Source organism: Pongo pygmaeus, chromosome 6 (genome assembly GCF_028885625.2).
Source record: "Pongo pygmaeus isolate AG05252 chromosome 6, NHGRI_mPonPyg2-v2.0_pri, whole genome shotgun sequence".
Taxonomy (NCBI): domain Eukaryota; kingdom Metazoa; phylum Chordata; class Mammalia; order Primates; family Hominidae; genus Pongo; species Pongo pygmaeus.
Window position 1 is genome coordinate 150,397,212 of NC_072379.2, and position 16,790 is coordinate 150,414,001.

Genomic DNA, 16,790 nt, shown 5'->3' on the forward strand with positions numbered 1-16,790 from the left:
CAGCCTTGGGAATAGGACCTTGGGAGCAGGCAGAGCTCCTCAGGTCTTGTGGTCCCTAGTGGCCGTGGACAGCATGGGGGAGGAAATTCCGGGGAAGCAGCCTAATTTCACCCCAGGGAAGCCCCTGGTGGGATTGTGGAGGGCGGGGTGAAAAGCCGCTGGTTTAGGGAGGGGATCCAGCCTAGGCTGAGGAATGAGATGCGGGTTGGGACGGTCCCGACCCTTCCCCCAGCCTCTTTCAAGGATTCTGGAGAAACAAAGCCAGGATCCATTTCCTCTTGATGGCTGGTAAACTGGGCCCGGGCGGGAGGTCCTGGAAGCCTGAGCCTGGGGCGGCGTTGGACACCAGCTCCCAGCTCCTCGCCCCACACGGTCACATCCTAGCCCCACATGGCCGCATCCTCGCCCAGCCCCGCCTCCACTTAGCTCCGCCCCGTCGCGGCTCCGCCCCGCGGTGACCACGCCCACGCAACCGTATCCCCGCCCACAGCTGGCTTCGCCTTGGCCCCACCCACAACCCTCTTCCCAAGCGGCGGCGGCGGCGGCGGCGGCGGCGAAGGCAGCAGCGGTGGCGGGGGCGGGGCTGGCTTCACCCGGAATGAAAACAAACGGCGGCCGCCGCCGCATCCGGGCACTCTGCTGGTCGCGGCGGGCGTGGCGTGGCGCAGGTGAGGACCCGGCGGCCGAGTGTCCCCTTCCCCAGCCTCAGCAGCACTGCTTGGCGCCCCGGTTCCCGGTCCGACTGGGCACCTCTCCTGGCCCGGAGTGGAGCGGCCGCGGGGCGGGGGTGAGCAGCCATGCGTGGAGCTGGGCCGGGGCCGGGAGCGGCGGCCCGGGCTTCGGGACGCGCTGGCCGTTCGGGGCCCTTTGGTTTGCGCTGAGGTGTGGGGTATTTAAAAGAAAATATTGAGTGTATTGGTTTGGGGAGAGAAAGGAATAAATATGTCTATAAAAAATTAGCCAAATGCTATACTTGAATCATAACACTCCGAGTATACCATTTGGGATTTATTTGCAATCAAAGCCAGATTTTCTTTGCTATTTAATGACAAGACACTTGATTTTCTCGAACCTTGACGACCTGATTCTATCATTCTCACCTCCTTCCCTTTTATTTTTAATCAAGAATCTTTCATTTTCCTAAGAAAAAATGAATGTGTCTTGACTAGATATAGTTGTGTTTCAACTATATATAATGTATACTTGAAAAGCTGTGGCTAAATGTAGCATTGATCGATTCATTACAAAAGTGAAAGTGAAATTTTTAAAGGATGGTTATAACGTTTCACTTTCTGCTTGGACCAGGGAGTGATATGAGTTTTGTCTTTTCTTAGTTACAAGGTGAAACATTGTATGGCATGCATGAAACTTTTTCAGTTCTCATTTCAGTTAAAATTAAAAACTGACTTATTAAACTTGACTTAAAATATGTCACCACTTACTCTGTTGTCTATAACTGAAGTTTCTTAAGTTTCAAGACAGTGGTTTAATTTTTTTTTTAACATTAAATCTTATTCGGTGTAACCCTGGAGCTGTTGTTTGCTCCCTGGAGTGTCTGACACGCACTAGGTTTGTAACACTCCTTTGTCCTTCTGTCAAGTGGTGGCTTGGATGGCATCTTTTAAAAAAATTTTTATTTGTTTATTTTTTTAGTAGAGATGGGGTTTCACCATGTTGACCAGGCTGGTCTTGAACTCCTGACCTCAGGTGATCCGCTGGCCTCGGCCTCCCAAGTGCTGGGATTACAGGTGTGAGCCACCGCGCCCGGCCTTGGATGGCATCTTTGAGTACCGCATCAGCCTTTCAAATTGCTTGGCTCCAGTAACCAGCCTGTGAAATTACTGTCCCCCAGTGGGGAGACAGTAGGGTTGCTGTGTATTTTATTCAGAATTTCTGAAGATTCATGAGTAGTATGTAAAGTAGTCTTTTAAGTTATTTGTGTTTGAAAAGCTAACGCTCTAAGTACTAATATGCTTTGCTGTGATAAGCCGTTTGTCAGTGCTTGAAAAATGGAGGATTCTCCCATGGGCCACCCAGGTTGCACACAGCAATCTCCTTGGCTGTTATTCCTTCCTCTTTTCTCCTCCCTGTCCTGATTAACCTAATTCTTGTCCCCACACTGACATAAAATAGATTTGAACTTTCTTTTAAAAAATATTTGTTTATGAAATACACAAGCTACCAAAGTTTTCAAAGATTTCAAAGTTGTGTGAATTGGGTTTGGGGGGATGTGGAATACTGGCCCTCAATAGAAAAAAGAAATTTATCTCGGTAATATTAACTCATATTTTTTCCACTCTCTAGAACTTGTCTTCATTATTCAGGGGCTAATAACATTTTTCTTTACTTATTGCTTGTCTGATTTGGGAAACCTTAAAGCGCTGTGCTACACCTGCCAGCTGCCTCACATCTCAGCCGCCTCACACGCACCTTTGAATTGCTGTGCTAGTATGGGATGAGTAGACAGCTCTCCATCGCGGCACGTACTTCTCTGGGAGAGAGAAGTTACATACCTGGAACAGGCAAGCAGCAACGGACTCCATGACGGAAGTTCAGAGTCCAGTGCTGTGGGTGGAGGTTGTGCTCGTTAAGATGCTGCCTAATTTTGTGTCTGCCTGAGTCATGGTACAAACTCAGGGCCCTGGTTTTCTCAGCTGTAAAATGATCCGATCAGTGTTAGATTTGAATAGCAGGGCCGGCGCGGTGGCTCAGGCCTGTAATCCCAGCACTTTGGGAGGCCGAGGCGGGCGGATCACAAGGTCAGGAGATCGAGACCATCCTGGCCAACACGGTGAAACCCTGTCTCTACTAAAAATACAAAAAATCAGCTGGGCGTGGTGGCTTGCGCCTGTAGTCCCAGCTACTGGGGAGGCTGAGGCAGGAGAATGGCGTGAACCCGGGAGGTGGAGCTTGCAGTGAGCCGAGATTGCACCACTGCACTCTAGCCTGGGCGACAGAGCGAGACTCCGTCTCAAAAAAAAAAAAAAAAAGTAGATGTGCTGTTAGGTTGTTAATCAGAAAATATGCAAAATTTTCCTAATATTGTAATCTTTTTAATTTAAAAAATTCTGACATAGAAAATATTTATATATTTATTATTATTTTGAGACGGAGTCTCACTTTGTTGCCCAGGCTGGAGTGCAGTGGTGCCATCTCGGCTCACTACAACCTCTGCCTCCTGGATTCAAGCGATTCTCTTGCCTCAGCCTCCCGAGTAGCTGGGATTACAGGTACCTGCCACCACGCCTGGCTAATTGTTCATATTTTTTTTTAGTAGAGACAGGGTTTCACCATGTTGGCCAGGCTGGTCTCGAACTCCTGACGTCAGCTCCTGAACTCAGCCTCCCAAAGTGCTGGGGTTATAGGCCTGAGCCACCACGCCCATCCAAAAATATTTATTATTGATAGTTTACAGTTCAAGCAAGCTTTTCTTTATATTTAACTACCAGGATGGTTGGCCTTTTGTTTTATGTTAAACTAGCCAAAGTATGAGAGAATTTACAAGCTCACACCTGTAATCCCAGCATTTTGAGAGACCAAGGTGGGTGGATCACTTGAGGTCAGGAATTCGAGACCAGCCTGGCCAACATGGCGAAACCCCGTCTCTACTAAAAATATGAAAATTAGCTGGGCATGGTAGCGCATGCCTGTAATCCCAGTGACTAGGGAGGCTGATGCAGGAGAATTGCTTGAACCCAGGGGGCAGAGGTTGCAGTGAGCCGAGATCGCACCACTGCACTCCAGCCTGGGCAACAGAGCGAGACTCTGTCTCAAAAAAAAAAAGAAGTTCATGACTCGAGGGATTTGTCTTTCTCTTTTCTCTTAGATAAGAGAATAGCAGATTAAGAAATAGAAACATGTAATAATCCTTGCTACATATTAGCAACTTTGAAATACATATTTTATATATGTAGTATATATAATTGAACATATATTTCTATATATATTTTTAGAGAAGTCTGGAGCTCATTTAAACCATAGTAATTTATATTTAATGACAGACGAAGGGAGCTTTGCTTACCCAACAAAACACCTCAACGTGTAGGTAAGTTATTAACATTTTAAAATGCGGTGTGGAGTTTTATTAATGTATTGTTTTGCTTTCAGGGATGGCACAAAAGAAATATCTTCAAGCAAAATTGACCCAGTTTTTAAGGGAAGACAGGATTCAACTTTGGAAACCTCCATATACAGATGAAAATAAAAAAGTTGGTTTGGCATTAAAGGTATTTTTCTTTTAAGACATCAGTAATTAGCAGCATTATAAATCTCCTTGGTAAATAAGATTCTGAATTGTCAGGCATGACCATATAAACTTTTGGCATAACCAAAAGCATTAGTGGTGAGTGGGTACCCACTTTTTACTAGGAACTGACAACCTTATTTTTGTTTACTAATATTTTATTCACATGAGGATGTTATCTAATTTTTCAGGCATATGTTTTTAATACCATCACAGGATTACATCACATTATTTATCTGGAACTCATTTGAGCCGTTAGTGCAACAGTATTGGTGCCAGTAAGTAATTGCATTGTGTGTTCAAAGTGACAGTATCTTGGCTCATTCTCGGTCCTCCTTGCTATCATCATCTGCTGTGAAACAATCACTCCTTTTTCCCCCAGTTTTTTTGATGCTATCACTGTCATTGTTCATTTTTCCAAAATAGGTTTTTTCTAACAGTTGTATCTCAGTTTTTTGTGGCATCATCAGAAATGATATTGTATGTAAGTGATGTTTCTAGAAACTGAAGTCTGCTTGTTTTTCTAAGCAGAGAAACAGTACTCATTTTTGCCAGAAATCTATCATACTGGAATTTCCTAGCATATACTTCTCTGCTCTCAGAGTATCCTGAACATGATGTAACATTTATCAGGGACTAAGGATTGTCATGAGGCATTAAAGTGCTCTGTGTTGTGACATAATGATGTGCTTGGGAGGTGACAAACTGTATTAGGGTCCTAGTACTTCTGTTTCTTCTGTTCCAGGCAGGCCTCACTTTTTCTTTGCAACCCACCTTCTGACCTTGCTTCTGAATTTACTTGTTACAGTCTCTTGGTTTAGAAACTAGGTGTGGCATAAAGGAAAAATATTTGACCTTTGTCCCTGGTTCCTGGCAGAGCCAAAACTTTGGGATTTCCTAAGTGGTAAGCATGATAGGAGCAACCTTTGTGCTCATGAGGCTTGGTTGCCCCTAGATAGCTTCAGGATGGGGCTGGTCACCAAAAGTACCAAGCCGTGATTAGACACTTGAAACTTTCCACCCTCCCCTCCAACCTCCGGGAAGGGGAGATTGAGCTGATGACTAATATTAATGGTAAGTGATTTAATCAGGCCTGCATAATGAAACTTCCATACAAACCCCTAAATGACAGAGTTTGGGCAGCTTCCAAATGGGTGAACACATCCACATGTCGGGATGTACACCCCCAACTCCATGGGACAGAGGCTTCTATGCTCAGGACCCTTCCAGACCTCACCTTAGTACCTCTTCATATGAATGGTCATTTGTATCCTTTGTAATGAACTATATTCATAAGTATACCATTTTCTGGAGTTCTGTGAGTTGTTCTAGCAAATCAGGGAACCTGAAGGGGGTGCTTGTGTGAACCCTCGACTTTGTAGCTAAGTCAGACAGAAGTATGGGTAACCTGGGGACCAGACACTTGGTAACTGGTATCTGAAGTTAGGGCTTTCTTGTGGACTGAGCCCTTAAACCTGTGGAGTCTAATGCTGACTCTGGGTAGTTAGTGTCAGAATTGAATGGTAGGACTTCCAGTTGGTGTAAGAATTGGCTGGTGACATGAGGAAGAAAGAAATCCTCACTAGTTAGGTTTTCTAGAAAATTATAGAAAGTTTTTAAAAAAGTATTTATAATATATATTCTAGGTTTTAAAAAGTATGTATATAAATACAAAAATATAAAGAATGTATTTTTAAAATATGTTAAACATCGTTAACATAGGTATATTCTTCCTTTTTTCCTACGTAACTATTAAAAAAATGTATTGCTGGACACAGTGGCGCATGCCTGTAGTCCCAGCTACTCAGGAGGCTAAGGCAGGAGGATCACTTGAACCCAGGAGTTGGAGACTGTAGTATGCTATGGTCCCACCTGTGAATAGCCACTGCACTCCAGCCTGGGCAACATAGTGAGACCCTGTCTCTAAAAGAAAAAAAAAAGTATATATAGGTTTATGTTACTTACAAATTTTTTTTTTCCTTTTTTTTCGAGACAAGGCCTTGGTCTGTTGCCCAGGCTGGAGTGCAATGGCATGGCCATAGTTCACTGCAGCCTCGAACTCCTGAGCTCAAGTGATTCTCCCACTCCAGCCTTGGGAGTAGCTGGGACTACAGGTGCATGCCACCATGCCTGGCTAATATATTTTTATTTTTTGTAGAGATGGGGTTTCACTTTGTTGCCCAGGTTGGTCTTGAAGTCCTGGGCTTGAGCAATCCTCTTGCCTTGCCTTCCAAAGTGCTGGGATTACAGGCATGAGCCATTGCGCCCAACCTATACTCATATCTATAAAGTTTTCCAACTTCACTTTTATCGTGAACATCTCTTCTGTCATAAATTTATGCTTACAGCATAATTTTTACGTACTATATGGTATTACATTATGAATTTAATGAAACCTTGACCTTTAGGGTTTTTTGAAGTGTTTACTGTTTTATGAGATGTTTAATGAAACATTAACCTCACATGCAGATACAGATTGAGAGGAGTATCCCGTAACTGAAATATTTGGGACTGGAAGTGTTTTGGATTTTGGAATGTTTGCTTTATACCTACTAGTTGGGCATCCTAATCTGAAAATTCATAATTCAAAATACTTCAGTGTGCATTTCCTTTGAGCATCTCCAGATGCTGAATTTTGGCGATTTCAGATTTTTAGATTAGAGATACTCATCTGGATTCTTTTGGGGAGGAACCATAATGACTTTGCTCTCAGTAATAACTGGTTCCCATCCTTTCTTGAGCCCTTCAATCTTCTTTTTTTCTCAATTCTAAAGCTCTCCCTTACAAATAATTTTACAACTAGTACCCATGATTCACAGATTTTCATTAAGAAAATTGTTTAAGTCCAACTTGATTTGTTCTCACAAGTTTGAAAAATTGGAATATTTTCTGGGTTTTTTTTTTTCATTTTCCCCTCCAGTGGAGTTGAACAGTTCACTATACTTTTTAAATAGATTGCAGTCACATAAGTCATAGCCCACCTTTTCTTCCCCTTAGAAGATTCTCTATTATTATTATTATTTTTATTTTTTTACTATTCGTAGGTAGAAAACATTCATCAAATAAATGTTTTTGTTTTTTGCTTTTTGCTTTTATTTTTTTGTTTGTTTTTTTGAGATGGAGTCTTGCTCTGTCGCCCAGGGTGGAGTACAGTGGCACAATCTTGGCTCACTGCAGCCTCTGCCTCCTGGGTTCAAGCGATTCTCCTCCCTCAGCCTCCCAAGTAGCTGGGTCTACAGGCACACGCCACCATGCCCAGCTAATTTTTGTATTTAAGTAGTTATGGGGTTTCACCATGTTGGCCAGGCTGGTCCCAAACTCATCACCTCAAGTGATCCACCTGCCTTGGCCTCCCAAAGTGCTGGGATTAAAGGCATGAACCACTGCGCCCGGTCTCAAATAAATGTTTTCACTTTTTCCTGGACTCTCTAAACTCCACACCTCTCAAGATGTCAAGTCACAGTGTGGACTGCAGTGTAACGGGGCGGCCTCCACTCATCAAAGTTGATGGCCTTAGAGTCTTTCATGCCCTTTTCTATATTTTGCCTTTTTTTTTTTAAGTCAGTATTGCATTTTCTGATTTTTCTTGATAGGACCTTGCTAAGAAGTACTCTGACAAACTAGAATGCTGTGAAAATGAAGTAGAAAAGATAATAGAAGAAATACGTTGCAAGGCAATTGAGCGTGGAACAGGAAATGAAAATTATAGAACAACAGGAATTGCTACAATCGAGGTGTTTTTACCACCAAGACTAAAAAAAGTGAGTAATTTCCCTAAATTTGAGTAGGCACTAATGTCCGGTTAGTTACGTGATCAAATAAATTGTTGTTTTTTGGAAAGTTACAATCCAAAGTTAGAATTCTTTTAAGTGACTTTACATATTGAACAACTTATCAACTTGAAAGTTAATGTTACAAATTCTTAAACTGGAACATTCCCAAGGTAGGCTTTTAGAGACCCTCTTGGGCTTCTAAAACGCCACAGAGCTGTATGTCACATTCTGATCCTTTCCAGAGTGTGAACGTTGAGAAATAATGGGGAATAAAGGACTCCCAAGTTTCCTAGAAGCCTGTGCAGGAGGACACAACACAGAAGGCTTCATCCTTTTCCTGTTCCAGTAGAGGTCCGAGGGCAGTCCGCGGAGTGCTCAAGCAAGGCCGAGGAGATCTGGGTGGGGTCACCTCCTCTCATTGCCATGGCCAGGTAGTTTGCATCTAGAAATGTCACTGTGGCAAGGCACCCAGAGCCTCTTGGGACTGATCAGTGCCAGCACTCTCAGAAGAAATAAGAGTATAGTTTCCAGCCCTACTGGGTCTGTGGGTTTTTCTCCTCATGTGCAGAGACAAGAGCTCGTAGAAATAAAGACACAAGATAAAGAGGTAGAAGAAAAGACAGCTGGGCCCGGAGGACCACTACCACCTAGGCGTGGAAACCGTTAGTGGCCCCGAATGCCTGGCTGTGCTGTTATTTATTGGATACAAGGCAAAAGGGGCAGGGTAAGGACTGTGAGTCATCTCCAATGGTTGATAAGGTCACGGGAGTCATGTGTCCACTGGACAGGGGGCCTTTCCCTTGTAGGTAGCCGAGGCGGAGGGAGAGGACAGCTTACGTCATTATTTCTTCTATGCTCTTCTCAGAAAGATCAAAGACGTTAATACTTTCACTAATTCTGCTGCTGCTATCTAGAAGGTGGAGCCAAGTGTACAGAGCGGAACGTGAAAGTGAAATGAAACAGCAGCGGGATCACTGAAGCACAGCGTCACAGGGAGATGTTTAGGCCTCTGGATGGCTGTGGGCGGGACTGACTAATGTCAGGCCTTCCACAAGAGGTGGTGGAGCAGAGTCTTCTCTAACTACCCCGGGGAGAGGCTCCCTTTCCCTGTCTGCTAAGTAACAGGTGCCTTCCCAGGCACTGGCACTACCGCTAGACCAAGGTCTGCTAAGTAATGGGGGCATTGCCAGGCACTGGAGTTACCGCTAGACCAGGGAGCCCTCTAGTGGCCCTGTCTGGGCATAACAGAGGGCTCACACTTGTCTTCTGGTCACTTCTCACTGTGTCCCTTCAGCTCCTGTCTCTGTGTGGCCTGGTTTTTCCTAGGTTATGATTGTAGAACAAAGATTATTGTGATATTGAAATAAAGAGTAATACTACAAACTAATAATGATATTCATATATAATCATATCTATAATCTATTTCTAGTGTAACTATTCTTATTCTATATATTTTCTTTATTATACTGGAACAGTTTGTGCCCTCGGTCTCTTGCCTTGGCACCTGGGCATACATATATATTAATATGTAAAACCTCATACATGAATGGTCATAGCAACACTATTCAATAGCTGAGAGATGGAAATAGTCCAAATGTCCATCAACAGATGAAGGGATAGATAAATGTGGTCTATTTATACGATGGAAAACTATTCACAATGCAAAGGAATGAAGTGCTGATGTGTCCACAGCGTGGGTGCACCTGAAAACATGATGCTCAGGGAAGAAGCCAGACACAAAAGGCCACGTACTGCACGATCCCATTTATATGAAATGTCCGGAATAGGCAAATCTGTAGCAGCAGAAAATGGATTAGTGGTTGCCAGGGGCTGGGGGGCAAAGGGGAGGGAATGGGGTGCAGGCCATGGTGTTTCTTTGGGGGATGGTGGAAATGTTCTGAAATGTTAAAGATGTCCAGCCGTGTGAGATAGGCCCCTCTGAGCAGCCCTGCCTGGTGGTGCCACGCTGCCGCCCCCTTGAGGACGTGCAGGTCACAGGGTCAGCCTGTGCTGGGTTATGTTCAGTAGACTTCTAGGCAGGCAGCATTTTAGTTCTTAACAGTGAGCTAAGTTTATATCCTCTACCATCAGCTTTTCTGATTTCACAGGGTAGTCTCTCCAAAATGTGTTAAATTCAAGTACATTTTACTTTATTTGTCTTATTTTTAACAGGATAGGAAAAACTTGTTGGAGACCCGATTGCACATCACTGGCAGAGAACTGAGGTCCAAGTAAGTATCTGTGTGCTCTGTGACCTAGGTGCTCTGGGCCTTTTTACATTGGCTCATTTGATCCTCTGTGAGCGTCCTCTTAAGATAGGTAGGGCAGGTATTATCTTCATTTTATAAAAGAGAAAATTGAGGCTTTGAGGTTGAAGGACTTATTAGAGCTGACACTGGTAGGTAAGTGGCAAAGTGAGGACTCAAGACTTGCAAACACTATTTCCTGGTGTAACTTCCGAGCAGGTGGGAACTCCATGCCTATCACATGGTAGGCACTTGGTGCATGTTTGAATGAATGAATGAGTGATATAAGCAGGAGACACCTGGTACTCATTAGCTCATTAGTTTTGAATTACTATTTTTTTCCCTAATGTACTAATAGCTTGCTATGACCTTCAGCACGGTGTTTTATCTGATTTCAGGCTGTTGGCCCATCTGTAAAACACACACACACACACACACACACACGTCTGCCACATACTAGTGAAATCCTAACTTTGAGATCTGGTGGGTTAGTTCATCTCCTTGTATGTTTTAAAATGGTGTTTGGAGCACCTCCAGGGCTAGCTAGCGGGTATATTTCTTCAGCTGATTTTTCTCATTTCCTTCTTTGGTCTACATCAGGGCTGTTAGGGGTGGATTCAGGAAGTGGCATTCAACACACATGCGTAGAAGATCCTGTGGATCAGCCGCCATTATGGGCTTCTCCAGTGAGACCACAGAAGGTATAGGTAGATTTTCTCCGGATGTGCAACTAGGGCTTCCTGTTCACGTGGATCTACGGCACTGTGGTCTCCACTGCCTGAGGAAACAAGCAGTAAAACAAAGTTTAAAAAGGACCTTGTCTCCTACAGTTTCAAATAGCCGTCTAGTAAGATGGCTTTATTGTGATGTTTGTGAGTCAGTCAGTTGAAATCCTGGGTGTTTCTGATAAAATGGATAAAAGAGCTATCATGATTAAAGCCTTCTTTTAAAAAATATTTATTTTCTTAGAGACAGGATCTTGCTCTGTCACCCAAGCTGAAGCACAGTGGCATGAATATAGCTCATTGCAACCTCAAACTTGGGGTTCAAGCAATCCTCCTACCCAAACCTCCCAAGCAGCTAGGGCCACAGGCATGGGCTACCAGGTCTGGCTAATTTTTAAAAGTTTTTTGTAGAGATAGGATCTCTCTGTTGCCCAGGCTGGTCTTGAATTCCTGGGCTCAAGCCATCCTCCCACGTTGGCCTCCCAGGGTGTTGGGATTACAGGCGTGAGCCACCGGGCCTGGCGAATGTCTTTTTAATGGATAATAAATCACAATTTTGTTTTCCTACAGTTTGCACTGGTTTTATTTTACAGAATAGCTGAAACCTTTGGACTTCAAGAAAATTATATCAAAATTGTCATAAATAAGAAGCAACTACAACTAGGTATGTATGGCAAAGTATGCATAATTTTTTAATGAACCAAATATAGAAATAATGACTTCCCTTTTTTCTCACTGTCTTTTCAAAAATTTGTAGCTTTATTTCATTTATAATCCAAAATTGATTTAGAAGTTTACTAAAATAAAAATATAAAGCAGAAAATAGCTTTTCCAATAAATATTTATTGTCTGCTCTATGATAGTGGGAAGAAAGACACTCATTACAGCTTAGATAAAATGTTAGAGAATGGAATGTAAGGTGTGCTGAGTGTAAGATGCCAGTTCCAGCAAATTCTTCTTGAAGGAGAAGAGCTAAGGCTGTGTGAGGACAGTGGGGAGCCATGGTGGCGTGCGTTCCAGACTGAGAGCCTTATGGCAGAGCACTATGGTGTGAATTTGCGGAACTGAGGAAGGTCCAGTGTGGCTGTGTGTGGAGAGTGAGGGGAGGGGAGGGGAGGGGAGTGCTTTTTAAGGATGGAGGGGCAAGCAGAGGCCACACTGTGAATTCCCAGGAGACATTTGGCATTGTCTGGAGACATTTTTGGTGGTTATAACTTGGTGACGGGGGAGGTTGTGCTGCTGTCATTTAGTGGGTGGAGGCTAGGGATGCTGCTGAACGTGCAATGCCCAGAACACACCCCACAACAAAGACTTGCCCAGCCCAAGATGTCAGTAGCGCAGCTGTTGGGAAACGAGAAACCAGATGACCTTACTCAGTGTTAGCACATTTCTCCTAAGATAAATGGGAAGACATCTATGCTGCGGAGTGATACACAATTCTGTTTGTGTTTTAGAAAGGTCATGCAGTAGGGGAATGTATTTGAAGGTGGCATGAGTTGACTTGGGGAGACCAGTTAACTATTGCAGCCATCCATACAAGCACCGTAGCCCATTGGTTTTCAGTGCGTTCCTGTGGCCTCGAGAATGAAGTTCACATTTCTTAGCTTGATCTAAGATAGGCCTTCACAGCTCACCCTAGCCTTCCTTTCCAGCGTCATCTCTAGCAATTTCCCATTGTCTATTTTAGATGTCATGGATATCTTTTCACTGTTGCCTCATCCCTCTATTAATTCTGTTTGTGGCATCCTTCATTGGACAGAAATCCTTGATTTTGATGTCATCAAATCCATTGCCTATGGTTTGTGTTTTGTTGAAGTCCTTTCCCTAACCCCAGGGCCACAAGGATAGTCTACATTTTCTTGAATATTAGCTTAATCTATAAGAGGTCTTCAGTCTGTCCAGAGTCCCCCTTTCTATATAAAGTCTAAGGGTTCCTTTATTTTTCTTCCTATATAATTCATTAAATAGTTTGTCTTTTCCTTGCTGATTGGTGGTGACCCTTTTTGGGGGGCCCTGTTTCTATACTTTCTGTTCTTCCTACTCACCTGTGGTGTTTTTTGTTACTGTAGCTTTGTTGCAGTCTTAAAATCTGGTCACCTCCCCCCACCCTTGCTTTTTTTTTTTTTTAATCAAGATGGCTTAACCACTGGTGGACCTTTATTTTGTGTGTTAATGTTAGAAAGATTGTCATATTTCTCAAAAGAAAAAAAGCCAGCTAGTTTTCCAGAAATGTGTTTACATTTGTGTTTTTTAGTTCACAGTATTATTTTGTTATTTTAAAATCTGTTTGCATCTGTGTTTACCCTTTTTTATTTTATTTGCATCTTTGACATAATTTTTGTTAGATTTATGTATTTGGCTAATTTATTCATGGAGCCAGCTTTTGATTTTGTTACTGTTTTCTTTCATTCTGTTTCACTGATTTCTGCCCTTTATTTCTAATTTATGTATGAGGAAACTGAGTCCTAGAAGATAGGTAGTTTATTCAGGGCCACAGAGTTAAAACGGTAGATGGAGCCCATGGTCTTTGCTTTTATTTATTTATTTAGAGATAGGGTCTCTATCTGTCACCCAGGCTGGAGTGTGGTGGTGCGATTGCAGCTCACTGCAGCCTCCACCTCCCAGGTGCAAGCAATCCTCCCACCTCAGCTTCCCACTGAGTAGCTAGGACCACAGGTGCGCACCACCATGCCAGGCTAATGTTTTATTTTCTGTGGAGACGGGGTCCACTGTGTTGCCCAGGCTGGTCTGGAACTCCTGGGGTCAAATGATCCACCTGCCTCAGCCTGCCAGCCTGCCAAAGTACTGAGATTACAGGTGTGAACCACCACGTCCTGCTGGTCTTTGCTTTTAACCATGACAGACTGCAGTACAGCTTCTTGTTTGTAGCTGTGAATTGGCTTTATTATTTTTCCAACTAGAGGGTAGGAGAGGTGTGTTATACTTTCTCATTTTCCATTTATATTGTCTAGCACAGTGTTCTCCCTGCAGTAGACTATCAAATATTTGTTGCTTTGATCTGGTCTTAGGCTGAGAATAAAGATTAGAAAAGATGAATTTAGTTGATTCTATTGTCACTAGCTGATTTTAACCACTGCTTAACAGTGACATAGTTACAACCTAATGTAGGCATATTTTTACCAATTATGTGGTGTGATGTATGCAGGATTAAGAATTCCATTTTGTCCAGGAACGAGGGCTGATGTATGTAACCCAGCACTTTGTGAGGCTGAGGTGGGAGGATCACTTGAGCCCAGGAGTTCAAGACAAGCCTGGGCAACATAGTGAGACCTCATCACTGCAAAAAATACAAAAATTAGCTGGGTGTGGTGGCATGGGCCTGTAGTCCCAGCTCCTCGGGAGGCTGAGGTGCGAGACTTGCTTGAGCCCAGGAGATGAAGGCTGTGGGGAGCCATGATCGTGTCACTGCACTCCAGCCTGGGTGACAGAGTGAGACCTTGTCTCAAAAATAAAAACAATTCCATTTAACATAGAAAATGGACTGTTACCTGGTAAGCTTAATGGCTTTTTAAAATAATAGGCGATTCTGATTTTTATAGGGAAAACCCTTGAAGAACAAGGCGTGGCTCACAATGTGAAAGCGATGGTGCTTGAACTAAAACAGTCTGAAGAGGATGTGAGGAAAAACTTCCAGTTAGAGGAAGAGGAACAAAATGAGGCCGAACTCAAAGAAAAACAAATTCAGAGGACCAAGAGAGGACTAGAAATACTGGCAAAGAGAGGTACCCAGAGCTCTGGGCTTGTCACCCACTCAGCTGCTTAGGGGCAGCACTGGATCACACAGTTGGGGGATCACGGCTCTCACTGAGTTTCACCTCAACAGTCTAACATTTTTAAGGCTGTCATCATCACAACTGTTTGACATTGAGTTAATGGAGGTCCTTTTGGTTTTGTTACAGCAGCTGAGACGGTGGTGGATCCAGAAATGACACCGTACTTAGACATAGCTAACCAGACAGGCAGATCAATCAGAATTCCCCCATCAGAAAGAAAAGTAAGTACTATGAGAAATGTGTGGACTGTTCTTAGATTTGTTGTCAGGGCAGAGGTGGTTTTTTAGTTTATGTTGGAAGTGTTGCAAAGGGTTGGAAACAGTGCTCCATCTCCAGCCTTGTAAACAGAAAATGTCACCACGTGGTGAGCACTGGCATCCAGTGGGCCTCACCCTGTGCTTTTCAGTGCATTAGTACAAAATGTCATGGCTCACTGTCCTGGAGCAGTGACTTTCAACATACCTGAGGACACGACCCACTGCCTTCAGTGCATGCGGCTTCCTGTGGCAGTGCTTTACGTTTAGTTTATTTTACTAGAGCACCATGTCCCCTAAGGGATGGATCAGAATAGGGGCAGGGAAACTGTGTAGTTTGGGAAAAGTCCACAGGTGATTCTGACATCTCTCCCCTGTTTCCTCATACTCTTTCCCTGTTCTATAATTTGGAATAGGTAGGTGGGGGTTTAATCTTAAACATATCTGTGGGGTTTTTTTGTTTGTTTTTTGTTTTTGAGACGGAGTTTTGCTCTTGTTGCTCAGGCTGGAGTGCAATGGCTCAATCTCAGCTTACCACAACCTCCGCCTCCTGGGTTCAAGTGATTCTCCTGCCTCAGCCTCCCGAGTAGCTGGGGTTACAGGCATGTGCCACCACGGATGGCTAATTTTGTATTTTTAGTAGAGACAGGGTTTCTCCATGTTAGTCAGGCTAGTCTTGAACTCCCAACCTCGGTGATTCGCCCACCTTGGCCTCCCAAAGTGCTGGGATTACAGGCGTGAGCCACCGAACTCTGCTGTGTTTTTGTTTTTTAAGACACAGGGTCTTGCCCTGTCACCCAGGCTGGAGTACAGTGGCACCATCATAGCTCACTGCAGCCTCAACCTCCTGGGCTTGAGCGATCCTCCCGCCTCAGCCTTCAGGGTAGGTGGGACTACAGGTACACACCACCGTGTCCAGCTAATTTTTTTTTTTTTTTTTTTTTGAGATGGAGTCTCGCTCTGTCACCATTCTCCTGCTTCAGCCTCCTGGGTAGCTGGGATTATAGGCACGCACCACCACGCCTGGCTAACTTGTATTTTTAGTGGAGATGGGGTTTTGCCATGTTGACCAGGCTGGTCTTGAACTCCTGACCTCAGATGATCTGCCCGCCTCGGCCTCCTGAAGTTCTGGGATTACAGGCGTGAGCCACTGCACCCAGCCTCATGGGGGCCTCTATAGCAGCATTCTGGAAATTGAACTCTAAGATCAGTCTCTGAGAAAGGGTTCAGTAGCTTCTTATAATGAATGACTATGGGTCAAATTAATGTTAATTTTTCTGTTTTTAAGGGACGGTTTCGAGTAGGCTTCATTCTATGAGTTACTCTGTTTAAAATTAAAGTTTTTTTTTTTTTCTTGGAAAGGAGTCTTACTCTGTTGCCCAGGCTGGAGTGCAGTGGTGCGATCTCAGCTCACTGCAACCTTCGCCTCCCAGGTTCAAGCGATTCTCCTGCCTCAGCCTCTCGAGTAGCTGGGAGTACAGGTGCGCCCCACCATGCCTGGCTAATTTTTGTATTTTTAGTAGAGACAGGGTTTTGCCATGTTGGCCAGACTGGTCTTGAACTCCTGACCTCAGGTGATCCACCCACCTCGGCCTCCCAAAGTTCTGGGATTACAGGTGTGAGCCACCGCGCCCGGCCAGATTAAAGTTGTTTTCATAACAGAACTATGTGGATCAGTGTTTGAGTTATCGGTGATTGATGTTGTCTTTTTTTTGTGTGTGTGAGGCGGAGTCTTGCTCTGTCATGAGGCTGGAG

At 43.9% G+C, this 16,790-nt stretch overlaps 1 protein-coding gene across 5 annotated transcripts in view; it reads left to right on the plus strand.

The window, feature by feature from the left end:
* Nucleotides 1-492: 492 nt before the first annotated feature.
* Nucleotides 493-16,790, plus strand: part of NUB1 (negative regulator of ubiquitin like proteins 1) — a 36,307-nt gene continuing 20,009 nt past the window's right edge. For 2 of the 5 annotated variants that reach the window (XM_054494107.2, XM_054494109.2), the window contains exons 1-7: nucleotides 493-668; nucleotides 4,108-4,226; nucleotides 7,837-8,004; nucleotides 10,189-10,247; nucleotides 11,581-11,651; nucleotides 14,548-14,730; nucleotides 14,908-15,002. In XM_054494107.2, coding sequence (XP_054350082.1) covers nucleotides 599-668; nucleotides 4,108-4,226; nucleotides 7,837-8,004; nucleotides 10,189-10,247; nucleotides 11,581-11,651; nucleotides 14,548-14,730; nucleotides 14,908-15,002 — 765 coding nt within the window. In that variant the 5' untranslated portion in view covers nucleotides 493-598. Of the gene's footprint in view, nucleotides 788-4,107; nucleotides 4,227-7,836; nucleotides 8,005-10,188; nucleotides 10,248-11,580; nucleotides 11,652-14,547; nucleotides 14,731-14,907; nucleotides 15,003-16,790 lie in introns of all 5 variants that reach the window. The other 3 variants (XM_063667990.1, XM_063667991.1, XM_054494108.2) reach the window with 3 other exon arrangements.